The sequence below is a fragment of the Macrosteles quadrilineatus genome, unplaced genomic scaffold (assembly GCF_028750875.1).
Source record: "Macrosteles quadrilineatus isolate MER2022 unplaced genomic scaffold, UCM_ALF_1.0 Scaffold_3__2_contigs__length_128488019, whole genome shotgun sequence".
In the NCBI taxonomy this organism is placed as follows: domain Eukaryota; kingdom Metazoa; phylum Arthropoda; class Insecta; order Hemiptera; family Cicadellidae; genus Macrosteles; species Macrosteles quadrilineatus.
Genome location: NW_026542596.1, coordinates 71,739,178 through 71,755,798, shown reverse-complemented (window position 1 = coordinate 71,755,798; position 16,621 = coordinate 71,739,178). Strand labels below are relative to the sequence as shown.

At 39.9% G+C, this 16,621-nt stretch overlaps 1 protein-coding gene across 4 annotated transcripts in view; it reads left to right on the top strand.

The window, feature by feature from the left end:
- LOC128988630 (coronin-7-like) overlaps positions 1–16,621 on the top strand; it is a 48,236-nt gene that overhangs the window by 14,184 nt on the left and 17,431 nt on the right. Inside the window, exons 8-18 of one of the 4 annotated variants that reach the window (XM_054410102.1) lie at positions 2,307–2,399; positions 3,581–3,743; positions 4,903–5,043; positions 6,488–6,841; positions 7,637–7,867; positions 8,263–8,361; positions 13,023–13,214; positions 13,509–13,638; positions 13,937–14,050; positions 14,562–14,732; positions 16,007–16,236. In XM_054410102.1, coding sequence (XP_054266077.1) covers positions 2,307–2,399; positions 3,581–3,743; positions 4,903–5,043; positions 6,488–6,841; positions 7,637–7,867; positions 8,263–8,361; positions 13,023–13,214; positions 13,509–13,638; positions 13,937–14,050; positions 14,562–14,732; positions 16,007–16,236 — 1,918 coding nt within the window. Of the gene's footprint in view, positions 1–2,306; positions 2,400–3,580; positions 3,744–4,902; positions 5,044–6,487; positions 6,947–7,636; positions 7,868–8,262; positions 8,362–13,022; positions 13,215–13,508; positions 13,639–13,936; positions 14,051–14,561; positions 14,733–16,006; positions 16,237–16,621 lie in introns of all 4 variants that reach the window. The other 3 variants (XM_054410101.1, XM_054410100.1, XM_054410103.1) reach the window with 3 other exon arrangements.

Below are 16,621 nucleotides of genomic sequence, written 5' to 3'. Positions count from 1 at the left end.
CGGAGTCATGCCGACGATCATGCGGTGACTGCGAGGCATACCGGCGATCACCCCGTGACCGCGAGTCATACCGACGATCGCGCCGTAACCGCGGAGTCATGCCGACGATCACACCGTGACCACGGAGTCATGCCGACGATCATGCGGTGACTGCGAGGCATACCGGCGATAGCTCCGTCACCGCGGAGTCATACCGACGATCACGACGTGACCGTGGAGTCCCACCGACGAACGCGCCGTGACCATGAGTCATACTGACGATCATGCCGTGACCGCGAGTCATACCGACGATCACCCCGTGACCTCGGTCATTTTGACGATAGCACCGTGACCGCGAGTCACAAGTTTCTATAGGTACCTGTATATTGTTACCCATTTTTTTTTGTTTTTATAGATCAGTACCACAAACGGTAAAAATTGATTTTGTAAGTCTTTTTTTTGGTAACTGCAATACTCAAGACTTTCTTTTTATGCACAGAAAAAATCCCGTCCCGTCCCGAAAATTGGGAAGGAAATAAAAATCCCGTCCCGTCCCGTCCTGAACTAAAAATTCAATCCCGTCCATCCCTAGTTTTTGTGGAATTTCTGTGATATAATAAGTCAACCAGTTTCAATACATTCCAAAAATACATTTTAATGTTATGATTTAGGCCTACTTAGAGTTTGGAAAATCTTCTTGTAAGGTGTTATGGGTGATAGAATTTGAGTTATGTGAGTTTGAAGAGCAGTACACCAGCATTACGTAACTAATAACTAAGTTTGATTTGATTTAATCAAATTTATTTTCTTCAGAAGATCATGGAGTAAGAATACAAATAAATATACCAATAGTTAATAACTTATCTTATTGACATTCAAATTATTAAGTAAGTCCATTTACTTGTTTAGAAAACTATATTTTCAAAAATGGGATGAGGTTGGCAGAGGAACAGTTTTATTTTTGTTACGGGGAAATAGTAAACGATAATATCTCAAGGATAAAAGCTCAGCTTGATTTTCTAACTCGGTGCTTTATCACTCAAGCTCTTTAAAACTCGACTCAGCTCGTTAATCGAGCCACTTGCTCTCACCTCCACCATCTTTGTCTTAAAGTTAATTTACAAAATAAATAATTCCTTACAATTTCTTTTCATGGGCAATGAGACAAAAACAATAGTAATTCTCACCCAAACCTTTGCATATTGAGGCAATAGTCTAAACTAGGGATGGACGGGATTGAATTTTTAGTTCGGGACAGGAAGGGACGGGATTTTTATTTCCTTCCCGATTTTCAGGACGGGACGGGACGGGATTTTTTTCTGTGCATAAAAAGAAAGTACTGTATTGTAGTTACCAAAAAAGACATACGAAATCAATTTTTACCATTTGTGGCACTGATCTATAAAAACCAAAAAATGGGTAACAATTTACAGGTACCTATAGAAAATTGTGACTCGCGGGTCACGGGGTGATCGTCTGTATGACTCACTGTCACGGCGCGATCGTCGTCATGACTCGCGGTCACAGCGCGATCGTCGGTATGACTCGCGGTCACGGCACGATCGTCGGTATGACTCGTGGTCACAACGCGATCGTCGGTATGACTCGCGATCACGGCTCGATCGTCAGCATGACTCCGCGGTCACAACGCGATCGTCGGTATGACTCACGGACACGACGCGAACGTCGGTATGACTCCGCGGTCACGGGGTTATCGTCGGTATGACTCGCGGTCACGGCGCGATCGTCGTCATGACTCGCGGTCACGGCGCGATCGTCGGTATGACTCGCGGTAACGGCGCGATCGTCCGTATGACTCGCGGTCACGGCGTGATTGCCGGTATGACTCGTGGTCACGGCGCGATCGTCGGTATGACTCCGCGGTCATGGGGTTATCGTCGGTATGACTCGCGGTCACGGCATTATCGTCTGTATGACTCGCGGTAACGGCGCGATCGTCGGTATGACTCGCGGTCACGGCGTGATCGTCGGTATGACTCGTGGTCACAGCGCGATCGTCGGTCCAATAATCGTGGTCACGGCGCGATCGTCGTTATGACTCCGCGGTCACGGCGTAATCGTCGAAATGACTTCGTCTCCTGCGTTCGCGGACCTATCGCTCGCAATAACGGCGTTTTCGGCACACGCGTAGCGGAAAAATCGCCGACGATCGGACCAAATCCCGTCCCGAAAATTTCCCGAGTCAAATGTAATCCCGTCCCGATAATCGGGAATATTTTTTTCCCGAAAAATTCCCGAAATTTCGGGACTCGTCCATCCCTAGTCTAAACCATGTACAAAATAATTGAATGTAATGGAATTTTCAGAATCCTCATACCTCTGTATGATCCGGACACATGCATGCTGTTTTTGGCCGGGAAGGGAGACACAACCATATCCTACATGGAAGTTATTGACAGGTAATCTATTTGCTATTTTAACATTTATATAGCCTATTGTATTTTCTTAGAACAGTCAAACAGTCAATTACACTGTCCAGTCATTCGGGCACACTCGGTATAAGGCCATAAATAGCCTAGCCAAGTTTTTCAACAAATGATTACACAACGGTCCAAGAGAGTCTGCAGTTGAGGGAGGAGCCTATTTTACCATGTGACTTCGAAGGAGGTGGCCAATGAGGACCGTGCGCTATTGCCAAATCTAATAATACTAGCTGATTTGAAAATATTGTTTATTATACTTGAATTAGTGCCGAAAATTAGTGAACGTTGCAATGTCACCCTAGTCCAGTCTTGCTATTGGCTGCCGCCAACTGCAGACCCTCGTGGCCCCTAGTATAGGTGTTAGCTCCTGCACTAAGGTAAGTCAACTGAACTCTATTATACCTCATAACAACAATCCTTTTTAATACAAAATGGTTTAGGCAATGAACCAGCTGATCTTAATCAGTAACAAAGCTATAATATTCATTGATCATACATTCTTCACTATTCTTCTAAAATGCCCACTCTAGTGTGCCGGTTTTGTATAAATTTGATCTAAAATACTATTATTCACGGGTGTTTAGTAAAAAATGTATTAATAAAATTTACTTTCATTGGAATATTTATTTTATTGTCCTATATTATAGGACTTGAAAGGGGTAATTTAATCAAAAGCTGGTACAAAGTAGAGGTTAACTATAGGTCTGTCAACAGTGGAAATATGCATGAATTTATTATAAAATTTAAAGGTTAAAGATAAAGATAAAGAGGTAAAGATTGCAATTTGTTATACTCGTAAAATTTACTTGAGAAGATGATTGTAATTTCATCTAGACAAAATTTTAGTTAACTAAAAATATTTTAAAGGGTAAGAACAATTTTGATGTTGCAATTTCGTACCTTTAATTTCGGGAATCACCTTCTGCGACTGAGTAGGTTGGCTTGCTCTATGCCACTTTGAACACTGTGCTAAATTTGACAGTGTGGCTTACTTGGTGACTAGTAGAACTATGAGCTCATTATCAGAGTTCCCATACGCCTACGTAGCCTAAATAGTTTTTGATGCTGCTGTGAAGCTATAGTTTTTTGCATTTTGCCCACCATTTGAATAGTTCTGAGGAACATTTTTTAAGAAACTGTCCGTTATGTTCTGACAGGGACCCTTACCTGGTGGAAGGTATTCGTCACTCTGGTGAGCAGACTAAGGGAGCGTGTCTGGTGCCTAAGCGAGCACTGAATGTGATGCAGGCTGAGGTCAACAGAGTTCTACAATTGACCTCTTCAACTGTCATCCCTATCACTTATCAGGTCCCTCGTAAGGTGAGCAACCAACCACCATATATTTCATGATGGAACATTAAAATGAGTCAAAATATAGAATTAAATTTGTAGGTCTGAGGGCCCAACATTTTTAACTTCAGGTCGGGTTGGGTCAAACATTTTTGCTTTGCAAAAATGAATTGCTTGTGAAAGTAATAATTTTTGAAAACCTTTTACATATTTTATTGTAGCCTTCATGATCTGCCACATATCCAATTAAAATTGTGAACATCTTCCACGGTCACGGCAATGTCTAGACCATCCTCTGCGGTCTTGGTGAAATCGTGAACATATGTCGCAGCCATGGCAAAATCATGAACATCTTCCACAGCAAAAACGTGAAAATCTTCTGCACTGTGAAATAGTGAACGTCTTGCGCTATTGCGGCAAATTTGTCAATTCTCGATTTCCCATCTTTGGAGATACTCTCTTCGATTGTGAAAATAAAACCTTGGTTTGGCTTGACCCGAGCCAAGTTTGATAAGAAAATCTTATCTAGCTTGAAGCGATTTCTGAGGCCAACGGTTGGGTCGACCTGAACTAAAAATATGGAGAACCCGCAGACTCTAAACTACAGCTATTTCATGCTTCTATACAGGGTGATTGATATAAGTGTGCCAGCTGTTTTATGAAAAACCTATAAGAGATATCACAAAAGTTAAAGGGCAAGTGCCTTGGATTTTTTTATTTTAAAAATTGTAGTCAAGTAAAAAAAAATATTTTTGCCGCCATTTTTCCAATACAAGAGTAAAATTGTCTTAAAATTACATTTTCTCCCGGAATACATCATCAAATACAGGGTGTTCCATAAGAAAAATCAAAGTTGGCGGCCATATTGGAAAAATGGCTGCTAAAATATTTTTTTCAACCTCACTACAACTTTTAAAATAAAAAATCCAAGGCACTTACCTTTTAACTTGTTTTGATATCTCTTATAGTTTTCGAATAAAACAGCTGGCACACTTGTAGGCACTTATGGCACACCTATCAATCACCCTGTATGAGCAACACCTCAGGTTTCAATTTCAAGGACGCTAGATTCCAAAAAAATTATTTTACTGTAAATTATTCTTCATAATCAGAAACTGACATAGATAAGAAAAAACATAATTATTATTTCATAAAAAAAAAAATTCTTTATTGTATGTTTGGTTTCCAGTCGTACCGTGATTTCCACGGAGACCTGTTCCCAGAGACGGCAGCTGCAGAATCGTTTATGACTCCGGCAAACTGGTTACAAGGTGCCGACACTCAGCTGGCTAAAATATCCTTGGACCCCAACAACAAACAGCTTGTGCAGGTTGGTGCTATCACTGTATTTCAAAATCAATACGTGCCAACCTTTCCCAGAGGATTACATGGTCTAGAACCTAGAACATATAAAAACTTTTTCAAAAAAAAAAATTCATTTAAATTTTGTCACTTTTTTATACATTTATACAAATATTAAAAATTACTTCTTAGTGCATACCTACAATTCTTTTGATTCACCCGTGGATATCTAAAAATTGGTGAATATAACTGCAACTCGCCTTTACATCATAACGTTAGGTTATTTAAACCCAATATAAATGTTATTTATTGGTCAATATTTTATTTAAAAAGATATCTGCTGATTTATGGTAAATTTGAATAAAACAAAGATGTTGCAGAAAGATTTTCACAGGAAAATATATTGTTTTGCGTTGGAAAGGTAGTATGACATGTTCAAGGTTACAACGCGGGAAAGTAACTCAAACCAGCTGGATACTGTACATACACCAACCTGCCTGTCTAAAGATTCGGCAGATTTATCCGCTTTAACATCTATAACCATTGTGTGCAGTATATCCGTCACCATCCTTCTACACCCAAAAATTAAGCAAATATACTTGTCGCCCATCCGGGAAGGGTGGATTGTAGTGTAAAACTATGTGTATACAAGACACAGGATAAGAATAAGAAATATTTATTTCCATTGATCTTTATAAAAGAAATAGGACACGTCATTTGTTATACATAATTACAAGGTGATTCAGTGTTTACAGTATACAATATATCTAAATTTAAATAGCTACATATGAAAATAAAAGCTTTATTTCAACTTACACTTCAAAATCTAATATTAATATTAGATTTATATTACTAATATCTAATATATCAGGTATAATATAGGTAGTTGGTGTTTGTAAATTTAAACCAGCTTTCTAACAATTACTCAACAAAAAGCAGTTAAAGTGTACATAACAAGTGTTGGGGGATTTAGGATAAAAGTAGCAAGGGTTTCCCTGTGTAGAAAGCTTAGTACATGTAATAATAGAATGCGAGTTTTTTTTTTACACAAGAGTAAAATTTGTATGCGTTTTGTGTATTGTTTACAAAATTTAACACTGACTCCTATATGGAAATTGTGGACCTTTCAGTATGTATTTGGAAAATGATTTGTTCTAAATAGGACCTAATTATCATATTGTGTTGTGACTTTTTACTTTGTGTACTTTTTTACCACAAATATTTATTTCTTAACTAGCTCCATCAAAGTCTGGAGGCTAACCAGTAGTATATGGGTCTTTTGGTTCAACTTTTATACATACATTATATTGTAAGAAATTACTTCCTACGGAGTTCAAATTAGTACAATCTGTATTACTAAATGAAATCAGTGTCATCTTTGACTGGAAAATTCTCATAGTAAAAATCAGCTGAGTAACCGTATTTTTCATAAATTTGATTTCATGTCATAAAGTTTTAAAATTTAAAAACAGGTTCATCGAGGACCACTAGTAGCAGTGGGTCAGTTGTTGCTAGAGAAAAACCAAAATCAAAAACCACAACCGATCAAAACAATGGAAACAGCTCAGAAACCGTACCGCAACAACATCGCTGCCGCTAGGAATCTATTCGAGAAGGATAACAACGAGACAAACGAACAGAAGAACAAAAATGTCGAGTTGATCAAGGAACAAAATGATAATGAAGACAGCGAAAAGATAATTCAAAACGGGAACAAGTCGGAGAATGTAACTCCTCCGAAACCTTTGCCTAGAAGGACCAACTCGCTGTCAGAAAGCGATGATGTGCCGGTGCAGAAGCCCGTGGCCAGACCTAGGACAAACTCTGTAATAACCACATCTGCTCCTCTCACCGTTGCAACTGACAAACCCTCCACCACCAATGCACCCAGCACTCACTCTCCGAACATTAACATTCCAACCACGTACAAGGTGACTCGCTGTCATGTGCCTTCATGGATTCCCACCGTTTTGGTTTTTTTAGCTGTTTTTAGTAATTTTTATTTTGGATTGTTTTTGTCTCAGCATGTTCTCACCATTATTTTGCTAGTTTGTCCTTGATTTTTTTTTTCAGCACTGCCTGTTCAAGTGTTTTTTGTTGACGGATTTGAATTTTGATATGTATGTTTATCTGTAGTGCAAAGTTTTTTAGTTTTTTGGTTCAATGTTAAACAGTTGAATTTATAAATCTTTGTAAAGGAATTTTTAAGTTGAGTGAGTAGGATTTCTAATACTTTTAGATTTCACCAATATATATTTCTTTTACTTCAGAAATTTCTTATTTATGTACAATGTCAAAACATTACAATATTAATTTATTTCCCTTTAATGAATTCTTAAAGGTTTAAATCTTTGGAAATTTCATTAAAATTTAAATCTAAACTCACTCACTCAATCCAAACTACCAAATTGTTTTCATTGTTTCATCCAACAGTTTATCACATTTAATTGTAATGTGTTGGAATCGTAATGTTGGTAATTTTGTATGTTTAGTGTGTTTAAAATATGTAATATGTACTGTTTACTATGGTAATGTACTATATCCAAGATATACTCAGTGTCACAATTTTTGTTACTGTATAACTGATCGCATTGTTTGATTTGTGATTTGTGCGATTTCAGCCAAGATTGGGACCCAAGCCGTTCACACCTCCCAAGTTAAACTTGGACAACTCCAATAGCGCCAGTGAGTTAGACAGAGTGTTCTCAGTACCCTCAGCTCCTTCTCCTGCGCCGGCTGTCAACGGAGCTAGCAACGGCAGCCCTCCACCTACAGTGACTACCCCTACCCCTACGCCGACACCTACCCCTACACCTATACCGACACCTACTGCGACAACTGCACCTCCACAAGTAAGTTACAGGACAAATGTGTTGGCTACTGAAATACAATACTATTGTTTGTGGAAAAAACAATTCAGTTGTCCCTCGATAGTGTGACCCTTTATAATCTGGTGTACTCGGTCTGATACCCCTCTGGCTGTCTTATAGGCAGAAACAAAACAAGCTGCTTGACATTAGTAAATTGCTTATGTAATGCTACAAAATTGTTTGCTGCGGTTGTTTCAAAATTTATTTTCAACCCATCTTAAAAAATACAATGATTGGTAACATTTTACTAAAAATCTGTGATCTATTTCAGGTACTTTTAGTTAAATGTTCAATTTAATTTGGTTCAATTTCATTACTAAAGGTGCAAGTACTTGTATAGTTGTGATTAAACAGTGATTATTGATTGTTGTTTTTAGCAAGAAGACGTGACCAATGGAGAAGAAGAAACTTTAGATGGAGGAGGGGAAGGAGACGTCACACCCAGCACTGCCGAGAGAGTACGACTGTGGGCCGAGGTAATTATGACTTGTGAACAGCATTCAGGGACCTCTGTCTCTTTGGTAAACCTTTTAGAACTGTTATTGGACAATCTTTTCAAACAAACACAAAAGATGGATAGTGAAAGGGGAAAAAATGTTTTAAGTTGCGACAAGTTGTAGTTACAACATCTCAATTATAGAATTAGGTTTTTGTATTCCCAAATAACTTGAACATATATTAAGAGGTCATTATACCTTGGTTTTGTATTGTCCTTTACCTCCTCTAAGGGTGGATGGTGATCATTTCGGCGACTTTGTCCCTTCTTCAGATCCTCATCAAGAACAACAAGCTTCCCTTATATTGCGGTCAACAAATTTTAACATAAAACACACAAAGAACAAGACACAACATTAATTTGATAGGCTATTTGGCAATTGCTGTGACCACAAGTACACACTGCTCGGTTGACATGTCCACATCACTTGCAAAAATTATATTGGTAATCCACTTTGTTTGTTGGTATACAAATGGCTTGCCAAAGGAATATTTTTTTGTATGTGATATGATGGCATATCCAATTACTTCTTTATGTACTATCAATATTTTGGAGTGACTCCTGATCATACATGTGGTTAGCCAACAGTTTTTGCATCTAAAGCAAAGGGATATTACAGATTCCTAGGTTGGTTGTAATGTTGAAAAAGTTGTAAAAAGGAAGATGAACTTGTGTACTAATTATGTATCGTGTATAGCGGAGTTGGAGAAAAGTTGTCCGCTTGTGTGTGTTTGTTTGCGTGTGTGTGTTCGCACCAAAAACTCAATAACCGTCGCACTTATAGCGTTCAAATTTTGCACAAATAATTATGACACCAGTGGGAAGACACCATTAAAATTCTATACGATTCCGCTCAGTAGTAATTATAAAATACTTAAAAAACATTTTTAAATTTGTCCCATAAGAATAACATTAGGAGCTACCTTCTTCTTCTTTTTATTTGTTTACGTTTTGCGACCAACAATTTTGTTGTCTACTTAAGACAGAGAGAACGACTTTTACTCTAAGCTCTTTCATTCATGGAGTAAACCGGAGTAAACAGTTTGGCGTCTATGAATATATATCATTATAATTTCAAAGCTTTCAGAAAAATGTTATTTAAGCTAATTAAATTTCGCAACTTTCAGATTAATAAATTGAACTTAAAAATTAGGGATGGACGGGATTGAATTTTTAGTTCGGGACGGGACGGGACGAGATTTTTATTTCCTTCCCAATTTTCGGGACGGGACGGGACGGGATTTTTTTTTGTGCATAAAAAGAAAGTACTGTATTATACGAAATCAATTTTTACCATTTGTGGCACTGATCTATAAAAACCAAAAAATGGGTAACAATTTACAGGTACCTATAGAAACTTGTGACTCGCGGTCACGGCGCGATCGTCGGTAGGACTCCGCGGTCACGGCGCGATCGTCGGTATGACTCGCGGTCACGGCGCGATCGTCGGTAGGACTCCACGGTCACGGCGCGATCGTCGGTAGGACTCCACGGTCACGGCGCGATCGTCGGTATGACTCCGCGGTCACGGGGTTATCGTCGGTATGACTCCACGGTCACGGCGCGATCGTCGGTATGACTCCACGGTCACGGCGCGATCGTCGGTAGGACTCCGCGGTCACGGCGCGATCGTCGGTAGGACTCGCGGTCACGGCGCGATCGTCGGTATGACTCGCGAGCACGGCCGCGATCGTCGGTAGGACTCCACGGTCAAGTCATGATCGTCGGTATGACTCGCGGTCACGGCCGCGATCGTCGGTAGGACTCCGTGGTAACGGCGCGATCGTCGGTAGGACTCCACGGTCACGGCGCGATCGTCGGTATGACTCCGCGGTCACGGGGTTATCGTCGGTATGACTCCACGGTCACGGCGCGATCGTCGGTATGACTCCACGGTCACGGCGCGATCGTCGGTAGGACTCCACGGTCACGGCGCGATCGTCGGTAGGACTCCGCGGTCACGGCGCGATCGTCGGTAGGACTCGCGGTCACGGCGCGATCGTCGGTATGACTCGCGAGCACGGCCGCGATCGTCGGTAGGACTCCACGGTCAAGTCATGATCGTCGGTATGACTCGCGGTCACGGCCGCGATCGTCGGTAGGACTCCGTGGTAACGGCGCGATCGTCGGTAGGACTCCGGGGTCACGGCGCGATCGTCGGTATGACTCGCGGTCACTGCGCGATCGTCGGTAGGACTCCGCGGTCACGGCGCGATCGTCGGTAGGACTCCGCGGTCACGGCGCGATCGTCGGTAGGACTCCACGGTCACGGCGTGACTGTCGGTATGACTCCGCGGTCACAGCCCGATCGTCGTTATGACTCGCGGTCAAGGTGCGATCGTCGGTCCAATAATCGCGGCCACGGCGCGATCGTCGTTATGACTCCGCGGTCACGGCGTAATCGTCGAAATGACTTCGTCTCCTGGGTTCGCGGACCTATCGCTCGCAAAACGGCGTTATCGGCACTCGCGAAGCGGAAAAATCGCCGACGATCGGACCAAATCCCGTCCCGAAAAATTCCCGAGTCAAATGTAATCCCGTCCCGATAATCGGGAATATTTTTTCCCCGAAAAATTCCCGAAATTTCGGGACCCGTCCATCCCTATTAAAAATATAAGTCGGCAGTTATATACCGTTTATGTTCAGTATTAAAATTCACCTTTAAATTAAAAATAATATGTATGTATTTAGAACAAAGCAGCTTTTTACATTATTCACTTTACTGTTGGCATTGAATATTAAATATTCAAAGATGTTGGTATATTTTTATACTAAAATGCTATGCGAAGGGAGGGGGGGACAGGTCCACGACGTAGAGAGTGGTAAATGAAGCGGAAAGGTGAGCAGTGAAAAGAAAGGAGTACGGAAACCCTTTATGACTGTTAAATTAATGTATCTGTAATACTAAAATGCTATGGAAATATAAGGAAACAGGTCGACGATGTAGGAAGAAGTGAAGGAAGTAGTCAAGGCGAGCAGTCCGGAGTGTAGAAACCCTTTGTGATAATTAGTACAGTATCTGCAATTCTAAAGATGCTATGGGACGGGAGAGAAACAGGTCCACGACGTAGGAAGTGGTGAAGGGAGTAGTCAAGGCGAGGAGTCCGGAGTGTGGGAACCCTTTGTGACAGTTAGATTAATGTATTTGCAATAATAAAATGCTATTAGAAGAGAGGGAAACAGGTCCACGACGTAGGAAGTGGTGAAGGCAGTAGTCAAGGTGAACAGTGTGGGAACTCATTGTGACAGTTAGATTAATGTATCTGCAATAATAAAAATGCTATGGGAAGGGAGGGAAACAGGTCTACGACGTAGGAAGTGGTGAAGGAAGTAGTTGAGGCGAGCATTCCGGAGTGTAGAACCCCTTTGTGATAATTAGAATAATGTACAGTATCTGCAATTCTAAAAATGCTATGGGAAAGGAGGGAAACAGGTCCACGACGTAGGAAGTGGTGAAGGGAGTAGTCAAGGCGAGCAGTCCGGAGTGTAGAAACCCTTTGTGACAGTTAGATTAATGTACCTACAATACTAAAATGCTATAGGAAGGTAGGGAAACATGTCCACGACGTAGGAAGCGGTGAAGGAAGTAGTAAAGGCGAGCAGTCTGTAGTGTAGAAAAACTTTGTGACAGTTAGATTAATGTCCCTTCAATTCTAAAATGTTATAGGAAGAGAGGGAAACAGGTCCACGACGTAGGAAGTGATAATGGAAGTAGTCGAGGTGAGCATTCTTGAGTGTAGAAACCCTTTGTGACAGTAAGATTAATGTATCTGCAATAATAAAATTCTATGGGAAGAGAGGGAAACAGGTCCATGACGTAGTAAGTGGTGAAGGAAGTAGTCAAGGCGAGCAGTGCGGAGCGTTAGATAAATGCATCTGCAATACCAAAAGGCTATGGGAAGGGAGGAAAACAGGTCCACGTCGTAGGAAGTGGGGAAGGATTTGGTAAATGCGAGAAGTTCTGAGTGTGGGAACAGTTTGTGGTAGTTAGATTAATGTACATTCAATACTAAATTGCTGGGGTAAGGTAGGGAAACAGGTCCACGACGTAGGTAGTGGCGATGGAAGTGGTAAATTTAAGCAGTGCGGAGTGTGGGAACCGTTTATGGCATTTAGATTCATTAGTTAGATGATCATTTATTGGATTTTTAATCATTTTTAGATGATATAATAGCGCTATCCCTGTTATAAATCATCATTGTAAGCAATACGATATTTTTTTGGAGATTCCTTACACTGTGCTTTGGCAATTTATTTAAGTTAGATTAGTTCAGTTTGGCTTAGTTTTGTTTATGATAGGCCTTATAACAAATATGGAAATAGGCTTCATTTAATCAAAAGACGTTTTGTACAAGAACGATGGATTTACCTCCTATCGATAACTGTTGGAAATCCATTACGTATATTACCAATGACTTTTGGTTAATTAATGGACGAGAAGTTAGGATTGTTGTTGACTGATATTTGGTTGATTTGCCCATACAAATAACATTATTTTGTTCACCAGTGACACCGGTAAGTAGGCTAGGTGTGGGTGGACTCTTTCATTATGGCGCTCATGTTCACTCATCTCGTTACGTGCAGAATAAGCGTACTACTAGTTATCTCAGTGTGTGTTACTATTGCTGGTTTTGTTTGTAGGTAGAGAGGAGGGGAGGAGACGGAGACACAAGTGGGGGAGCTGGAGAAGATGAGTTAGAAGGACTAGAGAGAGGGGGAACTCGCAGCAGCATCGCGGAGAGAAGGAGACTGTACGAGAACAGATCCATGTCTGTGGTAGAGCAACCTGTAAGTCCGTCGCCCACTCCACTGCGTCGACGGGACTCACTCAAGGTGAGACTAAAGTCATCAAGTTTCATAAACAAAACAAAAATTAAATGAGTAATCGGTATTTGAACTTATGAAGATAATTTTTCCTTAAGTGGGCGAATTTTAGCATACACTACACATGAGGTTTAGAGGTGTGCGAACCGCCCCCGATTTTGGAGTCGAGCCAAGCGTAGTGTTCAAGCTCGAGTGTGATCACCAAGTCAGAAAATGAAGCTTAAGCCAAGCTAAAAAAATGGTGATGCAAAATCAAAAGACAAATCCTCAGATCGTGGTTTTCATTTATATGTTTTTTCCTAGCAGTCTAAGTCAGGAGGTACACTGAAAGAAGAAGACGGGAATGTTAACAAGAGAAATTCGTCGATTAATCCTAGCAAAAATGATTCTGTGCCAACAACGCCAGCTCCCAAACGCACTTCAACTGTCTTCGGTAAGTGCTGTTTTATGTATCAGATGTTGGATAAAGCTATCGAATAATGTTTTTTAATGGATATGTATCCTCAGTTATTTGTGTTTGGCTGAGCATGTCATAATAAGATGTTAAGTATCTAGTATCAGTCATTCCATTCTTTTAAATAATTAATTGTCATTATTAAAACTTAGGTTATGCCATAGATAAACCTATTATTGCAACCCTTGGTTTATTTTAAAGCTTATATTGATGTGCCAACTTAATTAATCTTATCTTAATTTTAATGTATTGACTGTAGATTGTGGTTTATTTGCAGGTCGTGTTTCCAAGTTTCGCCACTTGAAGGGTACACCAGCTCACAAGTCTGCTCATATTGAGAACATTCGAAATCTGTCAAGGCAAATTTCAGGCGAATGTGACGGCTTTCATGGTAATGTTTGTTATTTATCATTGTACATTTTTTTCACCTTAAACCTTCCATTACATACAAATTTTCAACATGTAGATAAAAGAGAGTTTTCTACAGTTAATTTGTTGTTTAGAGATTATTTGGTAGACAGTTGAAAGATTAGTTGGTAGATTGGTATAATGGTTGGAGTTTGTGTTAGTAGATATTAAATAATTTTATATTAGTATTAGATATAATAAAGACTCTTAGTTTTTGTTTGAATTCATCGAGAAATGATTAATTTTTATTTAATTGTTCTTTTGACAAATCATATACTGTACTCCTAAAATTAATGGTTTGATTTAAGGATTTGTTTTTAATACTTGTATATTATAAACCATATTCATATATTTGGCTTGTGTGTAACACATGTTTTCTTTGTCTACGTCGGTAGGCTATAATTTTTTACATGAGGTTTTGTACAGTGTACTCAAGTGCAGATTTTTGTTTGATTTAGTTTGAACCGAAGTGTTAGTAATATTTGCTGTTGCAGCCAACCCAGAGAGAGTGGCTGTCCCGTTGAGTGGTCCGGGAGGCAAGATAGCAGTGTTTGAGTTGTCCAAGACGGGGAAGTTGCCTGATGGAGTTATACCTGCGTTGGTCCATGGCAACAATGTCATGGACTTTGCTTGGGACCCTTTCAACAACAGAAGACTCGCTGTCGGTGAGATATTGTTCAGTTAGCAATTATGTCCTTGATAATTTCCTATGAAAACTGTAAGACCCTACAAAATAATGTATCAGACGTTGCAGTAACCTAAGTAAACCTAGACTTTTTTGTGAGCATGCCTGAAAACTGTTCGCATTTGCAGAAACTTTATATTTATATTGTAGACGCTCGCTAATCTGGTGAGATCAGGACTTGGGCCGTGTTGGATTATCGGAAACGCTGGCTTACTTCTAAACCAGCCGTTATTGCAGGAGCAAAAACACCACTAGTTTTAGAGAATCAGAGGGAAAATGTTGGACAGCAAGCTATTATACCTGTTTTATTGTGCTTCCTCTTATTTTAGTAGTGATATATAGTGCTAAAAATAAATTAAAATCTAACAAACTCAAATTCATTGAGTTGCAACATCTGCCGGTCCCTTCCGATGTCTGTTGACGTGCCTGAAGTCTGCCCTACTAATACTTTTTAGACTTTTAGACTGATGCATTATTTTTGAAAACATTTGACCAGGCACTTTACTTTTTATTTATTGTTACTTTTGTGTCCATACAAAATATGTTCGATTAGAAATGTGATTTTTTTGTTTAGAAGATTAGAAAAACACATTGAAAAAAGGATATACTTAAAAAACAAAGAGTTTACATTGTGGTGGGTTTTTGATGTTTTTGTACTATTTCCTGCAGTTATACTGAAGGAAAGTTTGTCACCAGTATTATATAACTCGTATTATTCTGTTGATAGTAATATCTGGGAAGATTTTCTCAAGGCCAATTGTTTAGATCACGGCGTTAATCTTTTGTGTAATTTATGATCACAAATTGTGGACGGTTTTATTTTATATGGAAAAGTAGAATACACTTCAAATAAGTGCCAAAGTTTGATCTCTTGAACATAAATATTTCCCAACTCGTCATTTGACTTTCCAAATTTTTTGTCTCAGTGACCAAAAACTAATTTAAAACTTACTCACTTTCCTAGTACTCTTTATAAGATTATACTAACATCTTAACTTAAATACAACTGTGAACTACATTGTAGTAAATGTGTGTATTAATTAACATAATAGGATAAATAATAGTATTAGGCTACTGAAGTGTAGCCTTAGTATTAGATTACTGTGAATATTATTTTTTGTAATGTCACCTGAAACTGTCGACTGGCCCAAACATACTGGTGACAAAAATAACACTATTGTTTCACCTATTACCAAAATCCCGAGCAACGTTCCTGACTTAAAAGTAACGGTGTTTCTCATCTGTGTTCTGCAGCCTGTGACGACGGCACCATCAGACTATGGGTGATACCAGAGGGAGGTCTGACTGAGCCCACAAACACTCCTGACTCTGTGCTCGAGGGACACTCGGAGAAGATTTACTTCATCAAGTTCCACCCGCTGGCACGTGATGTGTTGGCCACTGGCTCCTACGACATGACTGTGCGCGTCTGGGACTTGTCTGGCACTCACCAGCCTATCACACTGACAGGACATTCCGATCAGGTAATGCATACAGTTAACAGCCAAACTGTCGGTGAGTCGGTGGCTCAGTTGGTAGCATCGCGGACTTCGGGCCTAAGGCAGTAGTGTCGTGGGTTCGGATCCTGGTCACTGTTACAAACTTTTATCAGTACAGTTCACCTTTGTACTGTACCGGCTCACCCCTTGCTTTGCTGGATATTTTCCACGCACAAATCTGTAGTCTTATGTGGACGGGCAAATGCAAGGTTAACAGCTAAACTCCAGCAAAAAGTTCTATGAGTCAGGATAAAGAGAGAATTGAGAATTTAATTCTTTTTAAAAACGCATTAACCAGACATCTGTCATTTTGTTTTTGTACATAAACATTTTTTTTATCATTACTTTTTTCCAACTGCTCTTTCAGAAA